This window comes from Schistocerca cancellata, chromosome 5 (genome assembly GCF_023864275.1).
Source record: "Schistocerca cancellata isolate TAMUIC-IGC-003103 chromosome 5, iqSchCanc2.1, whole genome shotgun sequence".
In the NCBI taxonomy this organism is placed as follows: Eukaryota; Metazoa; Arthropoda; class Insecta; order Orthoptera; family Acrididae; genus Schistocerca; species Schistocerca cancellata.
This window is the reverse complement of record NC_064630.1, coordinates 324,033,344-324,057,262: the sequence shown is the minus strand read 5'-3', so window position 1 is coordinate 324,057,262 and position 23,919 is coordinate 324,033,344. Positions and strand designations below refer to the sequence as shown.

Sequence of the window (23,919 nt, the reverse complement as noted above, 5' to 3'; positions counted from 1 at the left end):
TTTTCACTCTGCAGCGGAGTGTGCGCTGATATGAAACTTCCTGGCAGATTAAAACTGTGTGCCAGACCAAGACTTGAACGCGGGACCTTTGCCTTTCGCGGGCAAGTGCTCTATCTGCCAGGAAGTTTCAAACTGACGAAGTGTCACAACTGATAGACACAATTTTCTGAAATGATTTTTTTTCAAGTTTCAATAAAAGGGAGTGAAGAACAGATTGTTTAATATTTATGTCACTTTCCATACTGCTCTCAGTCGTATAGTGACAAGCAGTTCTTCACTATTTAAAGAAGGTGCAGATATAGTTGTCTTATTGTGAGCGAAGACTGTACAGTGGTACACTTCTTAAAATTGTTTAATTGTTTAATGGGTTGAATGCATCTACAACTTCTTGCTTTCTGCACTTCAAGGTCTAGTTCACAATTGATTTACTGCATCCACTAAATAAAAGTAATTTTCTGTTCAAATTCTAGTAATTGTGGTTCATGGTGTGGGTTCCTGTAGTCATGTCCTAGTTCATGAACCACGGGCAACGTATGAGTGGCCAAGTAAGTGGTCCCGACAGTCAGGATACCAGTTACTTTGGAATAAGGCTGGGCATCTCTGACATATTCTGAGTTGTGGTCACCTTTGTGCTCATACGGCAAAGACTACCAAATCCACCGGTTAGTCCCTCAGCCGTTAGGGGTAAAACCCAATGGGATTCGGGGCAAGTAAGGCTAGCAACCTGCTTCCCTGGTACTTTAAATATGATGCTGGCAACAATCAGAGCAAAATGCCTCGGCCCTTTGGAGGTGACGGAGTCCCACCTCTAACTGACAAACCAGGGACTCCTAAGATACGACTTGCCAAACAAATGGTAATGAGATGGGGAGCTATTAATATCAATGGGGCCTACTCTGAGAAGAAGGTAGAGCTGGCAGAGGCTGCAGGTAAGATGGGGCTGGATGTTTTAGCTGTTAGTGACATTCGGGTAAGCGGTGAGAAAGAAGAGGAAGTGGGAGAATACAAGTTCTACCTGTCAGGAGTCAAAGCAGGAATAGCACAATGGGGTGTAGGGCTTTACATCAGGAAAGAAATGGAACCCAGCGTAGTTGCAATAAGGTATGTAAACGAACGACTGATGTGGATAGATTTGACAGTGTCTAGCAAGAAAATTAGGATTGTGTCAGTATACTCGCATTGTGAAGGGACAGATCAAGATAAGATGGATAGTTTTTATGAGGCACTCAGTGATGTAGTTGTTAGAGTAAAGGACAAGGACAGTGTTCTGCTCATGGGTGATTTTAACGCCAGGATTGGAAATCGAACAGAAGGGTATGAAAAGGTTATGGGTAAATTTGGAGAGGATATGGAGGCCAACAGGAACGGGAAACAACTCTTGGATTTCTGTGCCAGTATGGGCTTAGTAATCACAAACTCCTTTTTTAAACATAAAAACATTCACCGGTATACTTGGGAAGGCAGGGGAACCAGATCTGTCATTGACTATATAATAACAGATCAGGAATTCAGGAAGGCTGTGAGGGACACACGTGTATTCAGGGGATTATTTGATGACACTGATCATTATTTAATCTGCAGTGAAATTGGGATTGTGAGGCCGAAAGTGCAGGAGGTCAGGTCCATATGTAGGAGGATAAGAGTGGAGAAACTTCAGGATAAGGAAATCAGGCACAAGTACATAACAGAGATCTCAGAAAGGTACCAGTTAGTTGAATGTAGTCAATTACAGTCATTGGAAAAGGAATGGACAAGGTACAGGGACACAGAACTAGAAGTGGCTAAAGAATGTCTTGGAACAGTAGTGTGTAAAAGTAGGATGAAGCAAACAGCTTGGTGGAATGATACAGTCAAGGCAGCCTGTGAAAGGAAAAAGAAGGCGTATCAAAAATGGCTACATACCAGAACCCACGTAGACAGAGAAAGTTATGTTGAAGAAAGAAACAAAGCCAGACAGATAATTGCAGCATCCAAGAAGAAATCGTGGGAAGACTTTGGAAACAGGTTGGAGACTATAGGTCAAGCTGCTGGAAAACCATTCTGGAGTGTAATTAGCAGTCTTCGAAAGGGAGGTAAGAAGGAAATGACAAGTATTTTGGACAGGTCAGGAAAACTGCTGGTGAATCCTGTGGATGCCTTGGGCAGATGGAGGGAATATTTTGAAGAGTTGCTCAATGTAGGTGAAAATGCGATCAGTAATGTTTCAGATGTCGAGGTAGAATGGGATAGGAATGATGATGGAAATAGGATCACATTTGAGGAAGTGGAAAAAATGGTCAATAGATTGCAGTTCAATAAAGCGGCTGGGGTGGATGAAATTAAGTCGGAACTCATCAAATACAGTGGAATGTCAGGTCTTAAATGGCTACACAGAATAATTGAATTGGCCTGGGAGTCGGGACAGGTTCCATCAGACTGGACAAAAGCAGTAATCACACCAATCTTTAAACATGGAAACAGAAAAGATTATAAGAACTACAGAGGTATCTCTTTAATCAGCGTTGTCGGTAAAATCTTCTCTGGTATTGTTGAAAGGAAAGTGCGAGTATTAGTTGAGGACCAATTGGATGAAAATCAGTGTGGGTTTAGGCCTCTTAGAGGTTGTCAGGACCAGATCTTTAGCTTACGGCAAATAATGGAGAAGTGCTATGAGTGGAACAGGGAATTATATCTATGCTTTATAGATCTAGAAAAGGCATATGACCGGGTTCCTAGGAGGAAGTTATTGTCTGTTCTACAAGATTATGGAATACGAGGCAAACTTTTGCAAGCAATTAAATGCCTTTACATGGATAGTCAGGCAGCAGTTAGAGTTGACGGTAAATTGAGTTCATGGTTCAGAGTAGTTTCAGGGGTAAGACAAGGCTGCAACCTGTCTCCACTCTTGTTCATATTATTTATGGATCATATGTTGAAAACAATAGACTGGCTGCGTGAGATTAAGATATGTGAACACAAAATAAGCAGTCTTGCATATGCGGATGACTTAGTTGTGATGGCAGATTCGATTGAAAGTTTCCAAAGTAATATTTCAGAGCTAGATCAGAAATGTAAGGACTATGGTATGAAGATTAGCATCTCCAAAACGAAAGTAATGTCAGTGGGAAAGAAATATAAACAGATTGAGTGCCAAATAGGAGGAACAAAGTTAGAACAGGTGGACAGTTTCAAGTACTTAGGATGCATATTCTCACAGGATGGCAACATAGCGAAAGAACTGGAAGCGAGGTGTAGCAAAACTAATGCAGTGAGCGCTCAGCTACGATCTACTCTCTTCTGCAAGAAGGAAGTCAGTACCAAGACTAAGTTATCTGTGCACCGTTCAATCTTTCGACCAACTTTGTTGTATGGGAGCGAAAGCTGGGTGGATTCAGGTTACCTTATCAACAAGGTTGAGGTTACGGATATGAAAGTAGCTAGGATCATTGCAGGTACTAGTAGATGGGAACAATGGCAAGAGGGTGTCCACAATGAGGAAATCAAAGAAAAACTGGGAATGAACTCTATAGATGTAGCAGTCAGGGTGAACAGGCTTAGATGGTGGGGTCATGTTACACGCATGGGAGAAGCAAGGTTACCCAAGAGACTCATGGATTCAGCAGTAGAGGGTAGGAGGAGTCGGGGCAGACCGAGGAGAAGGTACCTGGATTCGGTTAAGAATGATTTTGAAGTAATAGGCTTAACATCAGAAGAGGCACCAATGTTAGCACTGAATAGGGGATCATGGAGGAACTGTGTAAGGGGGGCTTTGCTCCAGACTGAACGCTGAAAGGCATAATCAGTCTTAAATGATGATGATGATGAATTCTAGTAATATGAATTAAACACACTAATGTTCATGAGAATTGCAAAGCCCAGGATTAATGGTCTGGATACTCCAAAAATGAAGGATGTGTACAACAGCAGAATCTTAATAAGATATTAATATTTCAGAGAGATGACATGTACACAGACCCAGCAGTGACCCCCCCCCCCCCTTTTTCATGTGTCCAGAAAGGTCAGAGTCACTCCATCTCCAATTGATGCAAAGCTGTCAAACATATGGGAAACATGCAAACAGGTTGTAGTATGCCTCACCAATGTCAAAGAGTTCTGTATCAGCATGTGGGTGAATTCAAACGAGGAAGATGATTGGTCACTGGGAAACATGTCTGTTATACCATGCCATAGCAGCTCGTACAGGGCATACTGCTATGACAGTGATGAGTGTAACCCTCCTCTGTCCACTGGTAGCGCACAAACACGGCAACAAGTGGGTACTGGACCACACAATACGACAACACATCTGACCACTATCTTGTCCGGGTGGCAGTAACTGGCGAAACAGCTTCTTCCACAGCAATGACTCGACACTGAGCGCTGCAATGGGAATGGCCACACCTCTTTCAATGGTTCAACACCTTCTGCTGAAGACTGGAACAGTGGCATGCATGCTACTGCACCCAATTCCATTACCCAGAAACCACCAAGGTCTCCGGCTTCTATGGGTAAAATTTAGTGTTCTCAGACAAGTTCCACTCCAACTTGTCCCACAGTGATTGTAGCACATGTGTTACATACTATCGTGTTGACAGCTATCTGGCAGACTGCATCATTGAGTGAAATAGCTGACACACACCAAATGTGATGGTTTGGGATGCCATCGGCTATAATGTGCAATCCCACCGCCCACACAATCTGAACAGTAATCACTACATCAGAGGCACTTAGAGCCCCCATATTCCAACATGACACAAGTTCTGCCATATGTGGTGAGGAACATGCAAGCCTTATTCAAAGAATGACATGTATGACAGTCTGGGGCCTGCATATACATGTGTCGAGTCATCCACCCCAAACGCGTCGAGTCATCCAACAAACGTGTCCGGGATACAGTCTTTCAACAACTTTTTCCTTTTGGTCCTCTTTCAACCACTATCGACACTTTATGGATGCTCTTACAAATCAACAACATACCGACGAGCTGTTTGATTCTATGCTACAACATCAAGACACTGCTTGCAGTATGTGGCTGCTTCACACCATATTGAATTCTGGTAGTCAAATTGCTTGTAAACTTCTGTGATTCAAATCATTTGTGTATTGTCATGTCCCTAACGTGTGGAATAAATTTCATTGTAATCACATGTCTCCTCCTTGGTTGCAATTTTCATGAACAGTAGTGTATGTTTTCTGCAAATAATTTATTTGATGATGCAACTGGTAAACAACAAATGGTTTCTCTCTTAATGCTTTGGAAAACTATAGCATAATAACTGTACTAGACAGAATACTGTTCACAATAATATCTTCTTGTTATCTTTCACAATGGAAATACTACTACTAAATTTACTCAGACATTAGTTTTACAGCGATTTTAAACCTCTTCTAACTGTTGTTGCAACTACTTAACACTAACCAAACTGAATATCATTGTTTCAATCAATTGGCTCACCAATATTTGAAGGATAGATACTGAAAACTGATCCCTGCATCATGTTCCATATAACTTTATTAGTTTTTTTTTTTTTTTTTTTTTTTTTGGAGAAAGTGGCGCAACATTGTTTTAAGATTTTCTGGAAACATCAAAATCAGTTTGAGTACTCTTTTTCTATTAGACAAATACTTTTATTGGAGGTAACATTAACCACTTGCAAGTAACTGTAATGCAATGGAATAAAAAGTTTCCATGCCATGCAGTTTATAATTATTCACTATATCCTCATGTTTCTTTTCTTTGGTATGATAGAGATTCTATTTCAGTTGGAGGTAATATTGTCTCATGTTTAAGGTTAACTTTGGCAGAGGTACTTTTACAGCTGAGATGACCCATCCGATATGATAAGCATAAATGAGAAAAAAAAGCCCAAAATCTTATCTCTATCCTGGTATTTTACAAACTGAACTGTCAAAGCGTATTGAACTCTTACCAAGAAAGCAAAATGAGGTTAATGCAGAAATGGTATAAGAGTCTTGAGAACAAATCAATTATTTCACAGCCTCAACTGAGCACAAAATGAAGGAAACATGATAATGAAATTATGTCCAAGATATTTCAACAGTTTACAGCTAGTGAATGTGTGTCTAGTTTGTCATCCAATAAAAAATATTGGTATTCAGTTCTCTCCTAAAATAATCTGGGCTTTGATAACACTCATGAAAAATTTCTTTTGGACCGTGTCCAGTAAGTGAAAAAGTGGCTACCTGAGCTCTTTACAAAAATTCTGCATACAGGCAACATATCATATGAAATAGAAGAAGCTAGAGTTATAGTCTTCCTGACACATGACAAGTCAAACAACAAACCACAAAGTTATTGAGCTATAACTTTGTTTAGTATATATTCATACTTATGGAATAAATTATGTATAATAGAATATATCAAGAGATCTTTGAAAATTTACTAGCTGAACACACAGGATTCAGACCAAATCACAACTGCACAGATCAAGTCCTCTCACTAATAACATAAACGCTGGTTTCCAGAATCAAGAGATATCACTAGTCCTTCATTGATCTATGCGATACTCTCTAGAGGAAAGGTGTCATACTGAAACTTCTACATGTCATCCCAAGCCTAAAAATTCGCACTCTCATTAATAAAATGCTTAGTGACTGAAGTTCGCAAGTACTAAGTGTCAACAAGGTTTAATACCCAACTGGTTGCTACACCCACCACCCACTACGTTTGAAAGTTAGGGCACTATGGCAAGCATAGTAAGCACCAACATTCAAATGGTGCACCTGCAACTACTCACAGTGGCTGTTAGAGGCAGTCTGGTCATCGACTGCCATCACCAGAGCTGCCGTGTGTGCTTAGCATTACACCAGCAATACCAGACATGGATAGGGTCTTTATAACGGCATTCTCGGGTCTCCAAGCCCTCAGCTGTCAAATGTGTTCAAGATGTGTAAACTACTTTCATTATATTCTTGATCATGTCATTCTGTGAACTAAAATTTTATCTCTCTATGGCCATGTGTTTCCTCCTGTTCCTAGTCAGAACACAAGTAGTAACATCAAGGGTCAAATTTTTACATATTTTGGATTCTGTGGTTTATCTGCTATTCATCTCTTTCATGGAGCCTTTAATCCTGTCATTTATGCAACAATAGCAGGCACATGCAGCCATGTTGGAATGGTTGTTGGCTATGTTGACCCACACTCAATAGCTGGGTGTACACCTGCCACAGCTGCCGCCCCCACCATCCCTCCACGATGAATCTATGACAGATTGGAACACTAACAAGAAGCAACATCACAAACCTTTTGTGGGATTCCATGTGGTCAACAGGGAGGTCTGTAAAGCACTTTTATATCGCAGCTATCTTCTCATAAGTATCAGTTACTGTGCCAGTTTGCTCCTCACACATCAAGAAAGCTTGGGTATGCTGACAACTGGGCACTCACAATGAGGTGTAGAGATCTTGTAGTACCCGATTCCCTATCAACCAATGATTTACGAATTATCGGTAAATATTTCTGCAAATGGAGATTGCAGCCAAGTGGTGTTAAGACAGGAGTTTCAACATTTCATCTAAACAACAAGTTGGTCAACAAAGACCTTACAGTCTACTTTGAAGCAAGTCTACTCTGACATTATGGGACTCAAAATATCTACAACACACACTTGACAGAACACTCAGTGACAAACAATATCTATAAGAACTGTCAATATCTAAACTTTAAATAAAATTCCCCAGAGACTCTGTGGCATATCATGGAGGATCCTTTGCATTGACACTGAATACTACAGCTTCGAGATTGTTCTACCGTGTTGCAGAATATTGCTCCCCAGCTTGGACTTTTAGGTACACAACTCAATGATACCATGTGTATTAGAACAGGTGCAATATCAGATCTCACCTATTTTATGGCAACCCATAGTTAGCATGTGGTTTGAAATATTAACCCAACCAAAATAATATCTGAACAAAACTATTTTTCTGTCTCAGAACTTCACAGCTTTGTTTTGAAAATTGTATTTTAACAGGGGAATTTTGTTATGCTTTTGTAATGATCAATTAAAAATAAACATGCCAGAGTTATACTTGTTAATTTTCTCTTTCCTTTAATGTATAATTAATTCTATTCTGGGAAATTAATTTTAACCAAAACTAAGTAGTACACTATTTGACATCAGAGTCTGTTTGGTTGCTTTAAACTGCACATTATTTCCAGTTAACTGTATATGATTTGAATTGGTAGGATGAAGTTATCCAAAATTAGGGTAAAATTGGAGCACATTTTATATAAAAAAATAAATAACTAAAATACTACACCAATTTGGTCATATACAAAATACACTTATAGTTTACATAAGCAGTTCACAACTTAACACACCGAACAAAACAAGAAAGTGAACCATTATGTTGCATCTACATGTCGTTATTCAGTGTGTGGTGGAGGGCACCTCATACCATTGCAAGTAATTCCCTTTCCTGTTACACTTGCAAATGAAGTGAGAGAAAAATTCACCGTCACTAAAATAGACGTTATGCTTTCGGCAATATTACTCAGATATCTAATCAATGTGACTGCATCAAGCAGTACACCACTAATACTGTACTCTATATTATAGGATTACTTTCTTTCTCATTTCCATTAAATTACATTTCTTCACATTTAGAGCAAGCTGCCCTACATGACACCACATACAATTTCTGCCCAAATCACCCTGTATTCTCCTACATTCACTCAGCAATGACACTTTCCCACACAGTATCAACAAACGTTGCAGATTGCTCTTCTTAAATCTGAAACAAGAGCGATTCTATCATGCATGCCTAGGGCTCTCCTGATGATACCTTTGTCTCTGAAGAACATATGCCATATCACAAACTGGTAATTGGTATGCCTGAACCTTTGTTAACAGTTTTAGGTGTGTGACTCAAATTTTCTCTGGAATCTGCAGTTTTTCTGTGCATGCTTTTTAAATTTGTGTTTATTTGTGAATAGAAGCTATTCTCTCTCAAAAAATGTTATGTTAAAGCCTGGAAAACGTTCAAGAATTCTGCAGCAAACTGACATTAAGGATACTTGTCTGCAATTCTGTGGGTCCATTATTTATCTTTCTTATAGATGGGAGTTGGTGGGAGAGAGATTGTGACATATGCAAGCTAAGTATGGAGCCAAAGCTGAGGAATTCTCTCTGTAAAACTGAACTGGGATTCCATCCAGGCCTGGTGCCTTGTTTTCAACTATTTCAATTTCTTTTCAACACCAGGAATGCCTATTTCTATGTCCTCCAAACGGGAATTTGTGTGAAAGTCAAACAATGGTAGGTCTGTAAGATTTTCCTGCATGTATTCTTTTTGAATGCCAAATATAAAACTTCGTCTTTCCTTTTGCTGTCTTCTATTGCCTCACCAGACGGGTCGATGAGTGACTGAGAAGACGACTTCAATTCACTTAGCAATTTAAAGTAGAACCAGAATTTTCTAGGATTCTCGGCAAGATCTTTTGCCGACATAATAGTGGAAGTAATTACGCATTTCAGACAATTATATTTTTACAGACACATGGATTTTGCTAACTTTTGTATGTTGGCATTTCTATGTTTCTTTTTGAATCTAAAGTGCGACTTTTCTCAGCATTTTCCAAATTTTGTTATTAAACTATGATGGGTATTTTCATCCTTAATCTACCTACTCAAGACGTACTGCTAATGACTGCAATTTACAATCACTTTAAAAACTGCCCGTAATTCCTATATGTCCACCATATTATAACTGAATGATGTCCATTCATCATCTAAATAGGGCTCCAGCTGAAAATGCATTATTTTTTTAAAAAAATATACTTTTCTGAAGATATAGGAAAAAGGAGTGTGTATCTCCCAGTAGTACTTCATATATACGGATATCAGTAGACCAATGTAGACTACACAGTTTCCACTACAAGGAAAGACCAAAATGTGCATGTCATCGACTGTGTGAAAATATGTGCAAAGATCTGAACGTCCCTACCATGAACTTGTCAGCAAGTAGTCACAATGAAAACGTACAGAACTCATACTATATTAACACATATTATGATGTCTGTAATTACATTTTGCAGAAAAACAGAGCAAATCAGACAGAGTAAAATAACAAACCGCTCTTTTTATTACAGACCCAAACTTGACAATAATCACAATAAAGAAAACCAAAGATATATTCATATGTCACAGAACACAGCTGTGGCATGGAATGAACACACACAAATGGTCTCTGGCGTGCTCACATTATGAATATTGAAAGCAAGGCCATCAACAACCGTCAACGTAACAAGCTCATTTTTGTCAGTAGTTACGTGCAAGTATTTGTGTCCACCGTTATGCTGATAATGGACAAGACACCAAAGTAAATGATATGTTATTGCAATATTTGTAGTACATTCCAGAATCAACAATTTTGTCCACAATTTTAAGTCAGGTCTACCTACCATAGTGAGTAGAGTACTGAGATCATGACAATAGAGGCAATTTTAATTACATCACTCAGAAATATTTTTCCTTCCTCTAATCATATTAGTCTGCCTCTGTAGCTGAGTGGCCAGTGTGGCTGACTGCCATGTGGGGGATGCATGTTAAGATTCCCAGTACTGCAGAGATGTTTACTTGGTTGGAGTGGTTCAGGGTGCACTCAGCCTTGTGAAGCAAAATGAGGAGCTACTTGACAAGTAGCAGTGGTTCTAACGTCAAGAAACCCGATGACAATCGGGAAAGCATTGTACTAGCCACATGCTCTTTCACACCGCATCCAATGGCACAAGATAACACAGCAGTCCGGCAGGCTCAACTGGTCCGTCTAGGGTGAGAATGCAGAACTTTGGCACAATAATCCATAATATGAAAACTCCAACTGCCAAGAGTTTCAGCATTTGCTCATTAGTATTATTACACAAGTTACAGTCAAGACAATGTAACAAGATACACTACTGTTGCCATGGGTTGGCTGCTATGCATGCCTACCTCTAACAATCACATTACACAATTTTGTAAATGCCTCAGTGTTGCTGCAGCTCTGCAGAAGACCATTGTTTTGCATATAGTAGTTTACACTTTACAGCTGAAAGTAGCAAAAATGATGCCATCTGTCAGTGATTATCTTATACTGACTACTGTAGTTGGCTGATATAGCCAGCACTAATGAAACACGTTTCCAAAGTTCTGTGGCTTCACCAACACAAGTACATGGTATTGTGTTGTTTTAACATTTGTATTACCTACATGGTTATGAACTGTAGATTAAAACTGAAGAAATTTCAAAAAGGTGGGAATTTAAGGAGATGGGACCTGGGTAAACTGACTAAACCAGAGGTTGTACAGAGTTTCAGGGAGAGCATAAGGGAACAATTGACAGGAATGGGGGAAAGAAATACAGTAGAAGACGAATGGGTAGCTCTGAGGGATGAAGTAGTGAAGGCAGCAGAGGATCAAGTAGGTAAAAAAGACGAGGGCTAGTAGAAATCCTTGGGTAACAGAAGAAATATTGAATTTAATTGATGAAAGGAGAAAATATAAAAATGCAATAAATGAAGCAGGCAAAAAGGAATACAAACATCTCAAAAATGAGATCGACAGGAAGTGCAAAATGGCTAAGCATGGATGGCTAGAGGACAAATGTAAGGATGTGGAGGCTTATCTCACTAGGGGTAAGATAGATACAGCCTACAGGAAAATTAAAGAGATCTTTGGAGAAAAGAGAGCCACTTGTATGAATATCAAGAGCTCAGATGGAAACCCAGTTCTAAGCAAAGAGGGGAAAACAGAAAGGTGGAAGGATTATATAGAGGGTCTATACAGGGGTGATATACTTGAGGACAATATTATGGAAATGGAAGAGGATGTAGATGAAGATGAAATGGGAGATACGATACTGCGTGAAGAGCTTGACAGAGCACTGAAAGACCCGAGTCGAAACAAGGCCCCGGAGTAGACAACATTCCAGTAGAACTACTGACGGCCTTGGGAGAGCCAGCCCTGACAAAACTCTTCCATCTGGTGAGCAAGATGTATGAAACAGGCGAAATACCCTCAGACAAAGAAGAATATAATAATTCCAATCCCAAAGAAAGCAGGTGTTGACAGATGTGAAAATTACCGAACTATCAGTTTAATAAGTCACAGCTGCAAAATACTAACACGAATTATTTACAGACGAATAGAAAAACTGGTAGAAGCTGACCTGGGGGAAGATCAGTTTGGATTCCGTAGAAATGTTTGAACACGTGAGGCAATACTGACCCTACGACTTATCTTAGAAGAAAGATTAAGGAAAGGCAAACCTACGTTTCTAGCATTTGTAGACTTAGAGAAAGCTTTTGACAATGTTGATTGGCATACTCTTTCAAATTCTGAAGGTGGCAGGGGTAAAATACAGGGAGCAAAAGGTTATTTACAATTTTTACAGAAACCAGATGGCAGTTATAAGAGTCGAGGGGCATGAAAGGGAAGCAGTGGTTGGGAAGGGAGTGAGACAGGGTTGTAGCCTCTCCCCAATGTTATTCAATCTGTATATTGAGCAAGCAGTAAAGGAAACAAAAGAAAAATTTGGAGTAGGTATTAAAATCCATGGAGAAGAAATAAAAACTTTGAGGTTCGCCCATGACATTGTAATTCTGTCAGAGACAGCAAAGGACTTTGAAGAGCAGTTGAATGGAATGGACAGTGTCTTGAAAGTAGGATATAAGATGAACATCAACAAAAGCAAAATGAGGATAACGGAATGTAGTCGAATTAAGTCGGGTGATGCTGAGGGAATTAGATTAGGAAATGAGACACTTAAAGTAGTAAAGGAGTTTTGCTATTTGGGGAGCAAAATAACTGATGATGGTTGAAGTAGAAAGGATATAAAATGTAGACTGGCAATGGCAAGGAAAGCGTTTCTGAAGAAGAGAAATTTGTTAATATCGAGTATAGATTTAAGTGTCAGGAAGTCATTTCTGGAAGTATTTGTATGGAGTGTAGCCATGTATGGAAGTGAAACATGGACAATAAATAGTTTGGACAAGAAGAGAATAGAAGCTTTCGAAATGTGGTGCTACAGAAGAATGCTGAAGATTAGATGGGTAGATCACGTAACTAATGAGGAGGTATTGAATAGGATTGGGAAGAAGAGGAGTTTGTGGCACAACTTGACTAGAAGAAGGTATCGGTTGGTAGGACATGTCCTGAGGCATCAAGGGATTACCAATTTAGCATTGGAGGGCAGCGTGGAGGGTAAAAATCGTAGAGGGAGACCAAGAGATGAATACACTAAGCAGATTCAGAAGGATGTAGGTTGCAATAGGTACTGGGAGATGAAGGAGCTTGCACAGGATAGATTGGCATGGAGAGCTGCATCAAACCAGTCTCAGGACTGACGACGACGACGACGACGACAACACCACCACATGTGTCTCTGGGGTCTGTCTAGTCCTTACTGTTAAACACAAGACTATAACTTTTTTATTTCTTTCGTTTGTTTGACTTACTAATGACCTTTTATCACTCCCCCCACCCAAAAAAGAGCTCTACCACAAAAAAAGAAATAACTATTTAAAGGAAAGAGTCCAACTGAGAAAGCTTCAGGCAATGAAAAGCAGAAATTTCGCAAGTCATTCTGTATTCCTAACTTTGCACTTCAAGTACACAATTATATTATATGTAAACTGAAGGAGATCACTACTGTCAGCTGCAGCAAGACATTACGTGGAATTGCAGTGACAAGGGAAAATGTGTACTGGACCGGGATTCGAACCCGTGATCTCCTGCTTACTAGGCAGGTCCATTAACCACTGCACCATCCAGAACACAGCATTATCGCAACTGCGCAGACTATCTCAAAACACCTCATGACCGACCCACATTCCCGCCGAGTGCCATCTATCCGCAGTCGCTGTCCATTATACTCCCATTCACTACTCTCGGATTCCCACAGGATGTCTAACGTATTTGTCCATCCACACAATTATATGCTAATGATATAAGAGAATTACTGTCTTCATCCTCCCTTCTTCGACAGGAAAAGAATGAGTAAACAGGTATCAGGGTTCCTGTACAGCACATCCACTACAAGATTCAAGAAAAATTGTTTTGAAATACAGCAAAACTTATACAAAAAGTTAATTGAAACAAAAATATGATTTCATGGAGGAAATAATTTTACTTATTAAACAGCAACAGATGTACACAAACAACAGGTGTCAAACACTAGTTCTCGCTGATCATCATTTAATATGAGAGGAAATGAAACACAGTTGTGTCTCGTTGGAGCTGAGGAGATAAGTGATTTTCCAAAAAAATGTATAATTTCCGTCCTTTTTGTGTATGTGTCTGCAACTAACTGGTAAGTAGCAGTATTTTGCTCTTTAATGTAATCAACACAAAAGAATTATGTAGCAACAGCAATTCCAAATGAAGAGAGCTAGCAAATGAGACTTAAAGAATGTAACTTGAGAAAAATAAGATGTAATGTATGGCTTCTTGTTTAGTGCTTTATTTATGCAACGAGAGGTTATCTTCTCATTTCTTTATCATGTTACACAAAGGGTTTTCCATTATCACCATCAGAGAAATGACTAAACTAGATTACCTTCTGCCAGTGAAATTCACTTCTGTAATTTTAAAAAATGTAAAAAAAAAATATGTGGGCACTACACTTCAGATAAAAGGACACACCGCAGGCCTTGTTTTCATTTTTGCATATAATATTAAACAACAGGGTCATGAACAGTACAGCACTGATTAAACTGACGCTATCAAGCACCTCTTGTACCAAGCAATGAACATAAACTACAATGGGAAAGAGTTTTCTGCTTATACGAAAATAAATGTAAAAAATTACTCAGTTATGACATGAATTAGAACGTTCAATGTAAGACTGGAAATGTCAACTCAGTAAGTGGCACAAATTCATTGGCTAAACTTGTAACTTGGCCATGCCACCAAAGTAATTTTATTAGTACATTATAAATAAACGAGACATGGACTTCCGGTAGCCTAAAGTTCACTCCAGAAAGTAGTTATAAAAATCTCACCACCTAGGTCAACATTCAATATTAACATACATTCAACTTACCATCTTTATTTTTATCCAGGCTTGAGAATTGTAATCTCAGATTCTTCTCATGTTCCCTTACATAGTGGATGAACTCAGCTAAGCTGATATCTCCACTTTTGTTTTGGTCAGAATGTTCCAAAAATTTCTGAAAAATTAACACATGACATATGCAAGTTAAGTAATATCAGTCTTTATAAGAGTTAAATTATGAAAATGTTTATTAAGAGAAAGGAAATACAAATATTTCACTGGAATATATTATACAGTATCTTGCATGTGAAAAGTCTTCATTTTACTGTTGTCCTTGCCACTGGTCACCTAAAATGTTTGAACTACAGAAAAATGCTGAAGATGTGATGAGTAGGTCATGTAACTGATGAGGAGGTACTGAATAGAAATGGGAAGAAAAGAAATTTGAGGCACTACTTACTAAAAGAAGTGATTGTTTGATAGAACATGTTCTGAGACACCAAGGGACCATCAATTTAGTATTGGAAGGAAGGAGGGTGGTTACAATTGTGTAAGGAGACAGAGAAATGAATACAATAAGTGGGTTTAAAAGGATGTAGGTTGCAGTAGTTATTTGCAGATGAAGAGGCTTGCACAGGATACAGTAGTACGGAGAGCTGCATCAAACCAATATTCAGACTGAAGACCACAATGAAAACAATATCCACTGCTTGTCAAGAGCCAAGTAACACACAATACTCAGCTGCAAACTCTTTGATGGGCAGCACAAAACTACACTGAAGCATAATGTGGCATGTCATGGGGGTTAGGATTGAGAGGTTGAAAATACCAGGAAGTGGCACTGAACAAAAGAGAGTGAAGGAATAATTGAGAACTGATTAAATGATGGAAGGACGAAAAACAGAAAACCATACCTACTGGAAACAGGAAAATAATAGAAACAACAATTTGTCATCACAGGGGGTGACATATTTGACATCACCCTACAACATTTACTAAAATTCTGGAAGTACATTGTGGGTTCCTTCAGTTTCCTTCCTACAGGATAAAGTAATGAGGATCCAGTAAATGATTTCTTTTGTTTGCGTCCTAATCTTCTTCGATTCTCTCATAAATCCTTTTTCCTTTTTGATGACGTGGTGGTGGTGGTGGTTTTGGGGAACTAAAAGGCTTTTACAAAAGTCTGGACAAAGCTTTTCTTTTTCATAATTATATGCACAAAGCACAAAAACTGGTAAATATTTGAATCTCAAGATTCGCTTGTATTTCTTCCACGCTTCAGAGAATATGGAAAATTACAAACAATCACCTATCTCCTTAAATGATAAAGAGGATCACAATAGGACGTCAAAAACAACAAGACATGCCATTTTCACAAAGTTTCTCTGCACACTGTCTTACAGCAACACAGCTTCACACCATTACTGGTTTAAACAAATCATTAGTTATCTTCCAATCATAATACATGAAACAGTGTACTGAAATACCTTTTGTGACATGCTATGGAATGTAAATATACACATAAGCAGTGTTTCAGCACACTACTTCATTCAGAATGAGTGGAGACAGCCAATGTTCAGTAAAGACCAATAAAGTTTGACAATTGTATAGTTTATTGTCAGTGAAATAAAGTCCGCATAATTTTTGTCAGTTCGGGGCTTCTCCACCACAATAAGCTGTTTCAAACTTCATATAAACAATCACTTAAAATATATACAGAGTGGTTCTAATCTGAACCAATCTAGATTGGAAACTATTTACCATATGGGTACCCAACTTTATAAGAATGCTGTTCAGATTGAGCTGCAGATTTGCATTGTAAGTAGTGTTAAAGTAACGGCTTTCCACTGGGCACCTGTACTGGTACAGCGATGTAGGGTTGAAACAGGCATCAGTGTGCATTAAAGTTGCAAACAGTCAACATGGGTCTAGACAAGATGAGCACAGCCTTACTCTTAAGGCATTTTTATCAAAAGAGCAACAGCGTTGCTGCTCATGGCAAATACACTAAAGGAACAGGTGAAGTCCTCTTTCTGCACCAGCACTGAAGAAAATGATTTGGAAGTTTGAATTAACTGGTGATTTGGAAATTGCTCCTGGGGGAGGCCGGTGGCCAATTGTGCCACTAATTGTTGAAGTTACTTTGCCACAGCTGAGAATGCTGGATGCAATGTGTGATCTTCAAGCAGTGCACATGCTGTATCATGACAGCTAAACGTTCTGTGGCCCACCATTATTTTGGGCAGCTGTAGAACAACCTCTAGTGCAGTTCCTGGCTATTTTGGATACAGACGCTCCTCACACTGAGCAATATTTGTAACCTGAAATTTAACTGTGTTACACAATTAACAAAGGTTACCCTCTGATGTGGAAATTAAAATGTGTTTCTTTCAATAGTTTATTCGTTACCTCTCTAGTACATGTTCTTACAAACATTTCGAAAAAGTTTCACTGTCCTATGATCAATCATTTCTCATGGGGGAGGGGCTTTGAAGTAACAAAGTTTAATGCTATTTTGTCTAAAACTGACATGGTGAGACTGGGGCCGTGTACAATTAATGTAGGTTAATTCTTACAAAAAAGAAAACAGCAACCAACCACTATGAATACTGCTATTTATTTAAATAAATAGCGCCATTACCGGTTTCGAACTGGAAAGTTCATCATCAGACGGTTAGTTATTTTCACATAGGGCGCTTCTAACACTGTTTTTCTACCGTAGGGCAACAACACACCAAAAATACTTCACCACAGTGGAATAATAAAAATCGAAAACTGACGATAATGTAAAGTGTATCTTGAAAACCATGTGAACAGCCATCTGATGATGAACTGTCCAGTTCGAAACCAGTAATGGCACTATTTACCTAAATACATAGCAGTATTAATAGTGGCTGGTTGCTGTTTTCTTCTCTGTAAGAATTAACCTACATTAACAAAAGTTTAGTTGTAAACACCCTGTACTTTAACTAGCATGTCATAACTACCAAGTACTGTACAGTACTTTAGCTGGAGAGGAAATTAATTCATCATCTAGTTAAGTCCTAACAATGACAGATTAAGAGCATTTTATTAGAAATGAATGAAGGGAAATGGACACACACCATTACCACAGTTACTGTATATATAGTTCACATGCGTCTTCGCCAGCACAAGAAGTATCCATTGTACAATCAGCATTACTTATTACGTTACAACAGTAACGATAGTAACTGCTATCAAACTTTTCCTACAGCTTTCATATAAAATTCCTGCTTCTGGTGGATTTTATTGGGCAGGGAATTGATAATTTGCATAAAAGGACACCATTCTTAATTCACAATGAAACTACTTAGAAATGTTAGATTTTGCTTTCCAACAACAAATGACATTCTGAACACATTAGAGGTTCATAAGCTTATTTACTCTCAGAGATGACACAATAAGTGTTCCTAACCTCTGCTGACTGCGGCACTATTCACTGAATCCCTGATTTGGATGGTATATTTGCAAGTGTAAATACCTCTGTAATACAACACAATGGGGTTCATCCAGTCATCATCCTTTAAAATCATTTTTTATTTATTTTATAGGAAAATTAATATTAAGACTAAGTGTGCTTTTTCATTTTAAGGTATAGTAGTCACCTTGTTACCCATATTTCCATGTAAATCTCCTGGAAATGGAAAAAAGGAACACATTGACACTGGTGTGTCAGACCCACCATACTTGCTTCGGACACTGCGAGAGGGCTGTACAAGCAATGATCACACGCACGGCACAGCGGACACACCAGGAACCGCGGTGTTGGCCGTCGAATGGCGGTAGCTGCGCAGCATTTGTGCACCGCCGCCGTCAGTGTCAGCCAGTTTGCCGTGGCATACGGAGCTCCATCGCAGTCTTTAACACTGGTAGCATGCCGCGACAGCGTGGACGTGAACCGTATGTGCAGTTGACGGACTTTGAGCGAGGGCGTATAGTGGGCATGCGGGAGGCCGGGTGGACGTACCGCCGAATTGCTCAACACGTGGGGCGTGAGGTCTCCACAGTACATCGATGTTGTCGCCAGTGGTCGGCGGAAGGTGCACGTGCCCGTCGACCTGGGGCCGGACCGCAGCGACGCACGGATGCACGCCAAGACCGTAGGATCCTACGCAGTGCCGTAGGGGACCGCACCGCCACTTCCCAGCAAATTAGGGACACTGTTGCTCCTGGGGTATCGGCGAGGACCATTCGCAACCGTCTCCATGAAGCTGGGCCACGGTCCCGCACACCGTTAGGCCGTCTTCCGCTCACGCCCCAACATCGTGCAGCCCGCCTCCAGTGGTGTCGCGACAGGCGTGAATGGAGGGATGAATGGAGACGTGTCGTCTTCAGCGATGAGAGTCGCTTCTGCCTTGGTGCCAATGATGGTCGTATGCGTGTTTGGCGCCGTGCAGGTGAGCGCCACAATCAGGACTGCATACGACCGAGGCACACAGGGCCAACACCCGGCATCATGGTGTGGGGAGCGATCTCCTACACTGGCCGTACACCACTGGTGATCGTCGAGGGGACACTGAATAGTGCATGTTACATCCAAACCGTCATCGAACCCATTGTTCTACCATTCCTAGACCGGCAAGGGAACTTGCTGTTCCAACAGGACAATGCACGTCCGCATGTATCCCGTGCCACCCAACGTGCTCTAGAAGGTGTAAGTCAACTACCCTGGCCAGCAAGATCTCCGGATCTGTCCCCCATTGAGCATGTTTGGGACTGGATGAAGCGTTGTCTCACGCGGTCTGCACGTCCAGCACGAACGCTGGTCCAACTGAGGTGCCAGGTGGAAATGGCATGGCAAGCCATTCCACAGGACTACATCCAGCATCTCTACGATCGTCTCCATGGGAGAATAGCAGCCTGCATTGCTGCGAAAGGTGGATATACACTGTACTAGTGCCGACATTGTGCATGCTCTGTTGCCTGTGTCTATGTGCCTGTGGTTCTGTCAGTGTGATCATGTGATGTATCTGACCCCAGGAATGTGTCAAAGTTTCCCCTTCCTGGGACAATGAATTCACGGTGTTCTTATTTCAATTTCCAGGAGCGTATTTATACAATGCATGAAACGCAGTATCGGCATAATTTTTTGCAGTACTTAAACTAGCTAAGGCGATTTCATCTCAAATCATAAAGGTCAAGAGTGAATGTGTCACATCACTGTTTCAAAGTTAGCTGAAAAAACACATGTTGAAGTTCCACACGATACTCTCCAAAACAACAATATTTTGATTTTCTGATTTGTTAAAACACCACAGACCTCTCTAAATGAGAGTATTTGTGAAAATGTTATAACAAAAGGGAAAATTTAAACATTGTAACAATGTAAGAGAGATTTGAATTTATTTTCAATGCATACTTTATTCCCAATAATATGAAACATGATTAATACATACACACTTCCGAGTTTTTTTTTAAAAAACAAACTATGAAAATTTGTAACATTTTGCAAATTTCAAAACTATGTTTTGAAAATATGAATAGTCACTGGATGTTAACTGTCTTGAGAAATGATAAAATTGAAGCACTGCTGTCAGCTATGACATTACTGCACATAATTCTTAAACTGTCAAAATATTTGTTCATAAAGATGAATGAATCTTAAATTTTTTGGTTATTTAGACATTATTTTCTCCAAAACTCCCATCATAAATGTTCTAAAAATTTCATGGTATGTTCATAGGTCATTGCACTTAGGGAATGACCAATCAGAGTACGTAATACTTGTCTGTACAAAACATGAGAATTTTTTTTAGGTAGACCTAGCTCAAAAAATCATGGACAAATATTTAAACTGATCGGTGATTTTAAGTAACTGTCATGCAAAGCTGGGATTTATGAATCAAAACAATTACTTTACAGCAATATATGCAAGTGGGGAAACAATTCACAATTTTGTTTGAAAGCATTTTATAACAAAAATGAGATATAGAGCATATTTATACTTATTTTTCTTTTTATTATATTATTCACAAACTATTACTGTCTTCTGTCATGAATTTACTTCTTCATGAAATTAAATTCTTCATGAAATTAAATTACCTACAATGTAACAACCAACACAGCACTGTCGAAAAGAGTTCATTTGTTTTTTTCATCTGCTTCTCTTTGAACTTTTAGAGATGAGCTGAATTTGCACACAGACAAGGATGATCCAACAACAGCTGTGCTTGGAAAATGGGAACTGCACACTGATATTTTGATGATGGCCATTAGCAGAACCATGAGGTGTCATAAAGAAGACTGTTATATCTTGCAGCTCATAAGAGAGACTTATTATCTGTTCCACCCACCACTGATTGTCATGTACACAAGAAATGAAGTGGTTCAGTACAAAGTTTTCTAAGGTATACTGTGGTCTCTGCATTTCACAGACAGTAGCAGGATGCATTTTGTGGAGAACCATTCTTGCAATGTATATGCCACTCCATGATGCAACCCAGTAATGACTTTATTGAATTCCTACCACAGGCTACATAGACCACTCCTCTCTCTTTTTCTAACGGAATTCCCTTAATGTACTTTTAATTCTGACTGAGAGTTACATGTTTGTTACTAATGTCGATATTGTGTGTACAATTTCAGTAGCATCTCTCATAGCATTAACAGTCTCATGCTGGAGATTAAATCTTGTTACAAGATGTTCACAGAGACTTCGTACCCCATCACATGCACTTTTTCCATGACCATTTTTTGTCTTAATTTGTGTACTACAGTGTTAACCAAACTCGAAGCTGAAAGTGGTTTTTAAAATGAGATACTGCACTATCAGTCACATACACATGTTTAGAAAACTGCATGACTATGTCATTAATTATCATGCTGACAGCATAGCATGCACGTGCTATGTCATGAATAAGATCATTACTGACAATTGCAAAACAGTGTGATGTTACAAGGAAGTGAGCAACACATGTGAATACTGATACCAGTGATGTTTGTCATTGGTAACTCAATTTCTTTCTGTGAAGCAACAGACCAGTTCTTAGCAAAGCCAAAATGAAGAACTAATGTGTCAGTATGGCCACTCTCTGAATCCTGCAGATATGATGATGAGCTATTCCTTTCGTGACCCAATGCCTAACCTCTGTAACAAACTCCTATGGCTCTACTGTCTTCTTCACCAACTCTTCTCCCTCCCTCAATACATAGGTTATGTCATTTTCAGTATAGTGAAGGTGCAATGCTTCAACAATCACCACTTCAATACCAGGACACACTGCACACTCCCACAATCAACATTTATCTTGCGGCTCTTGAGACATACACAAAAGCATTGGGTCCATCTCTGTACTTTTTTCTGTGACACTGCTTATGGCGAAACAAACAAGTTTCAAATTAGTGCAGTAAATAAATGTGCATGCTTCCTTGACTGGCTGGCATTTTACCCATTTTGGTCATGAGGAGTAGAATTTTGTGAGACCAGTTTTTAAATCCTGGTTCTCCTTTTTCATTAGGAGACATCCTTCTCTTATTGCTCTTGTTATATATCTTTACACCTTTCTAACTTTTTCCCCATTTTCACTAAACAGAGATGACATCAACCTTGTTAGGACTTTGCCTGCTGCAATTTTTGTCACCACTTAGGTAATAGTCCAGTGCAACAGTAAGTGTATTATCTTGCAATGGATGCCCACAGTAAGAATCCGGGCATGCCCAAATACCTTCCTCATTCTTTATTTTATGGGCTTTTGAAATCAAATAATCTGAAGAAGTGAGTATGTATTTCTGTACTAATGCTTGGAGTAGCTTATCCATATCAGTGTCAGTAATTGTACCTTCTCAGTATCGGTGGATGCTGAGATAGCACTATTTAGGTTTTGAAACCACACATCACATTTCATGCACATATCACTGTCTTCATGTTCTGCACCAAATGCATCTGCATTATACACCTTACAAAGTTTTGATCTTACTTCTGTAAAATTCTTTTCAATTTCTTCCACTTTTCTTTTTACATATTGTTTTCTCCTTGTGCTTCTTACCTTTCCTGGACGTTTAAGGGGGATATAGTTGTGGCTACAGCAGAAATGCAAACATTCAATGCATCAACAACTTCACTCCCAGGAACATCTGCACTGTCTTATTCAATTTCACATTCGGGCTATGGTGATTGTTCAGGTGGGCTGCCACAATTTCTTCCCGTAGTAACAATTCCTACAAAATGGATGTGATGTTAATATCATTACTTGAGGACCAAGGTATTTCTGCAATACCTCTGAAAGATTTCCAACAATTGTGAAGTGTTTCACTTTTCTTCTTGTGTCTAAATCATAGTCCACACACCTCACTCTTTCACTACTGCATTTCCTCACTGACATTGTATCTAACAAAAAGTCTTTCAAACCAAACATAAAACTCTATGCAGAATGGTATATATATGCAAGTTCTAACTCATTTGTTATAAACAGAAGAGCACCGAAGACAGTGGTGCCAACATACAAATTTTACACTAGAAATTCAGTGATGTGAAATATGCAGAATGTTAAAATATTTTTAACAATTTACATAGAAAAATATTGCCCACTGTGTTTGCACTGACTACTAACATATTAACCAAACAATGTCATTGTCTTTATCATCGTCTTCAGTACAGAGACTGCTTTGATGCAGCTCTCCGTGCTAACCTCTCCTGCACAAGCCTCTTCATCTCCAAATAACTACTGCAACCTACATCCTTCTGAATCTGCTTAGCATATTCATCTCTTTGTCCTCCTCTATAATTTTTACCTGCCACACTTCCCGCCAATACTAAACTGGTGATACCTTGATGTCTTAGAACATGTCCTACCAACAGATCCCAGTTTCTAGTCAAGTTGTGTCACAAATTCCTTTTCTCCCCAGTTCCCTTCAGAACCTCCTCATTATTTATATCCCATCTCATTTTCAGCATCCTGCAGCACAGCATTTTGAAAGCTTTTA

General features: G+C 39.3%; 1 protein-coding gene across 1 annotated transcript in view; it reads right to left on the bottom strand.

The window, feature by feature from the left end:
- LOC126187355 (calcium-binding mitochondrial carrier protein SCaMC-2) overlaps positions 1-23,919 on the bottom strand; it is a 225,517-nt gene that overhangs the window by 188,621 nt on the left and 12,977 nt on the right. Inside the window, exon 2 of the mRNA XM_049928384.1 lies at positions 15,025-15,151. Coding sequence (XP_049784341.1) covers positions 15,025-15,151 — 127 coding nt within the window. The remainder of the gene's footprint in view (positions 1-15,024; positions 15,152-23,919) is intronic.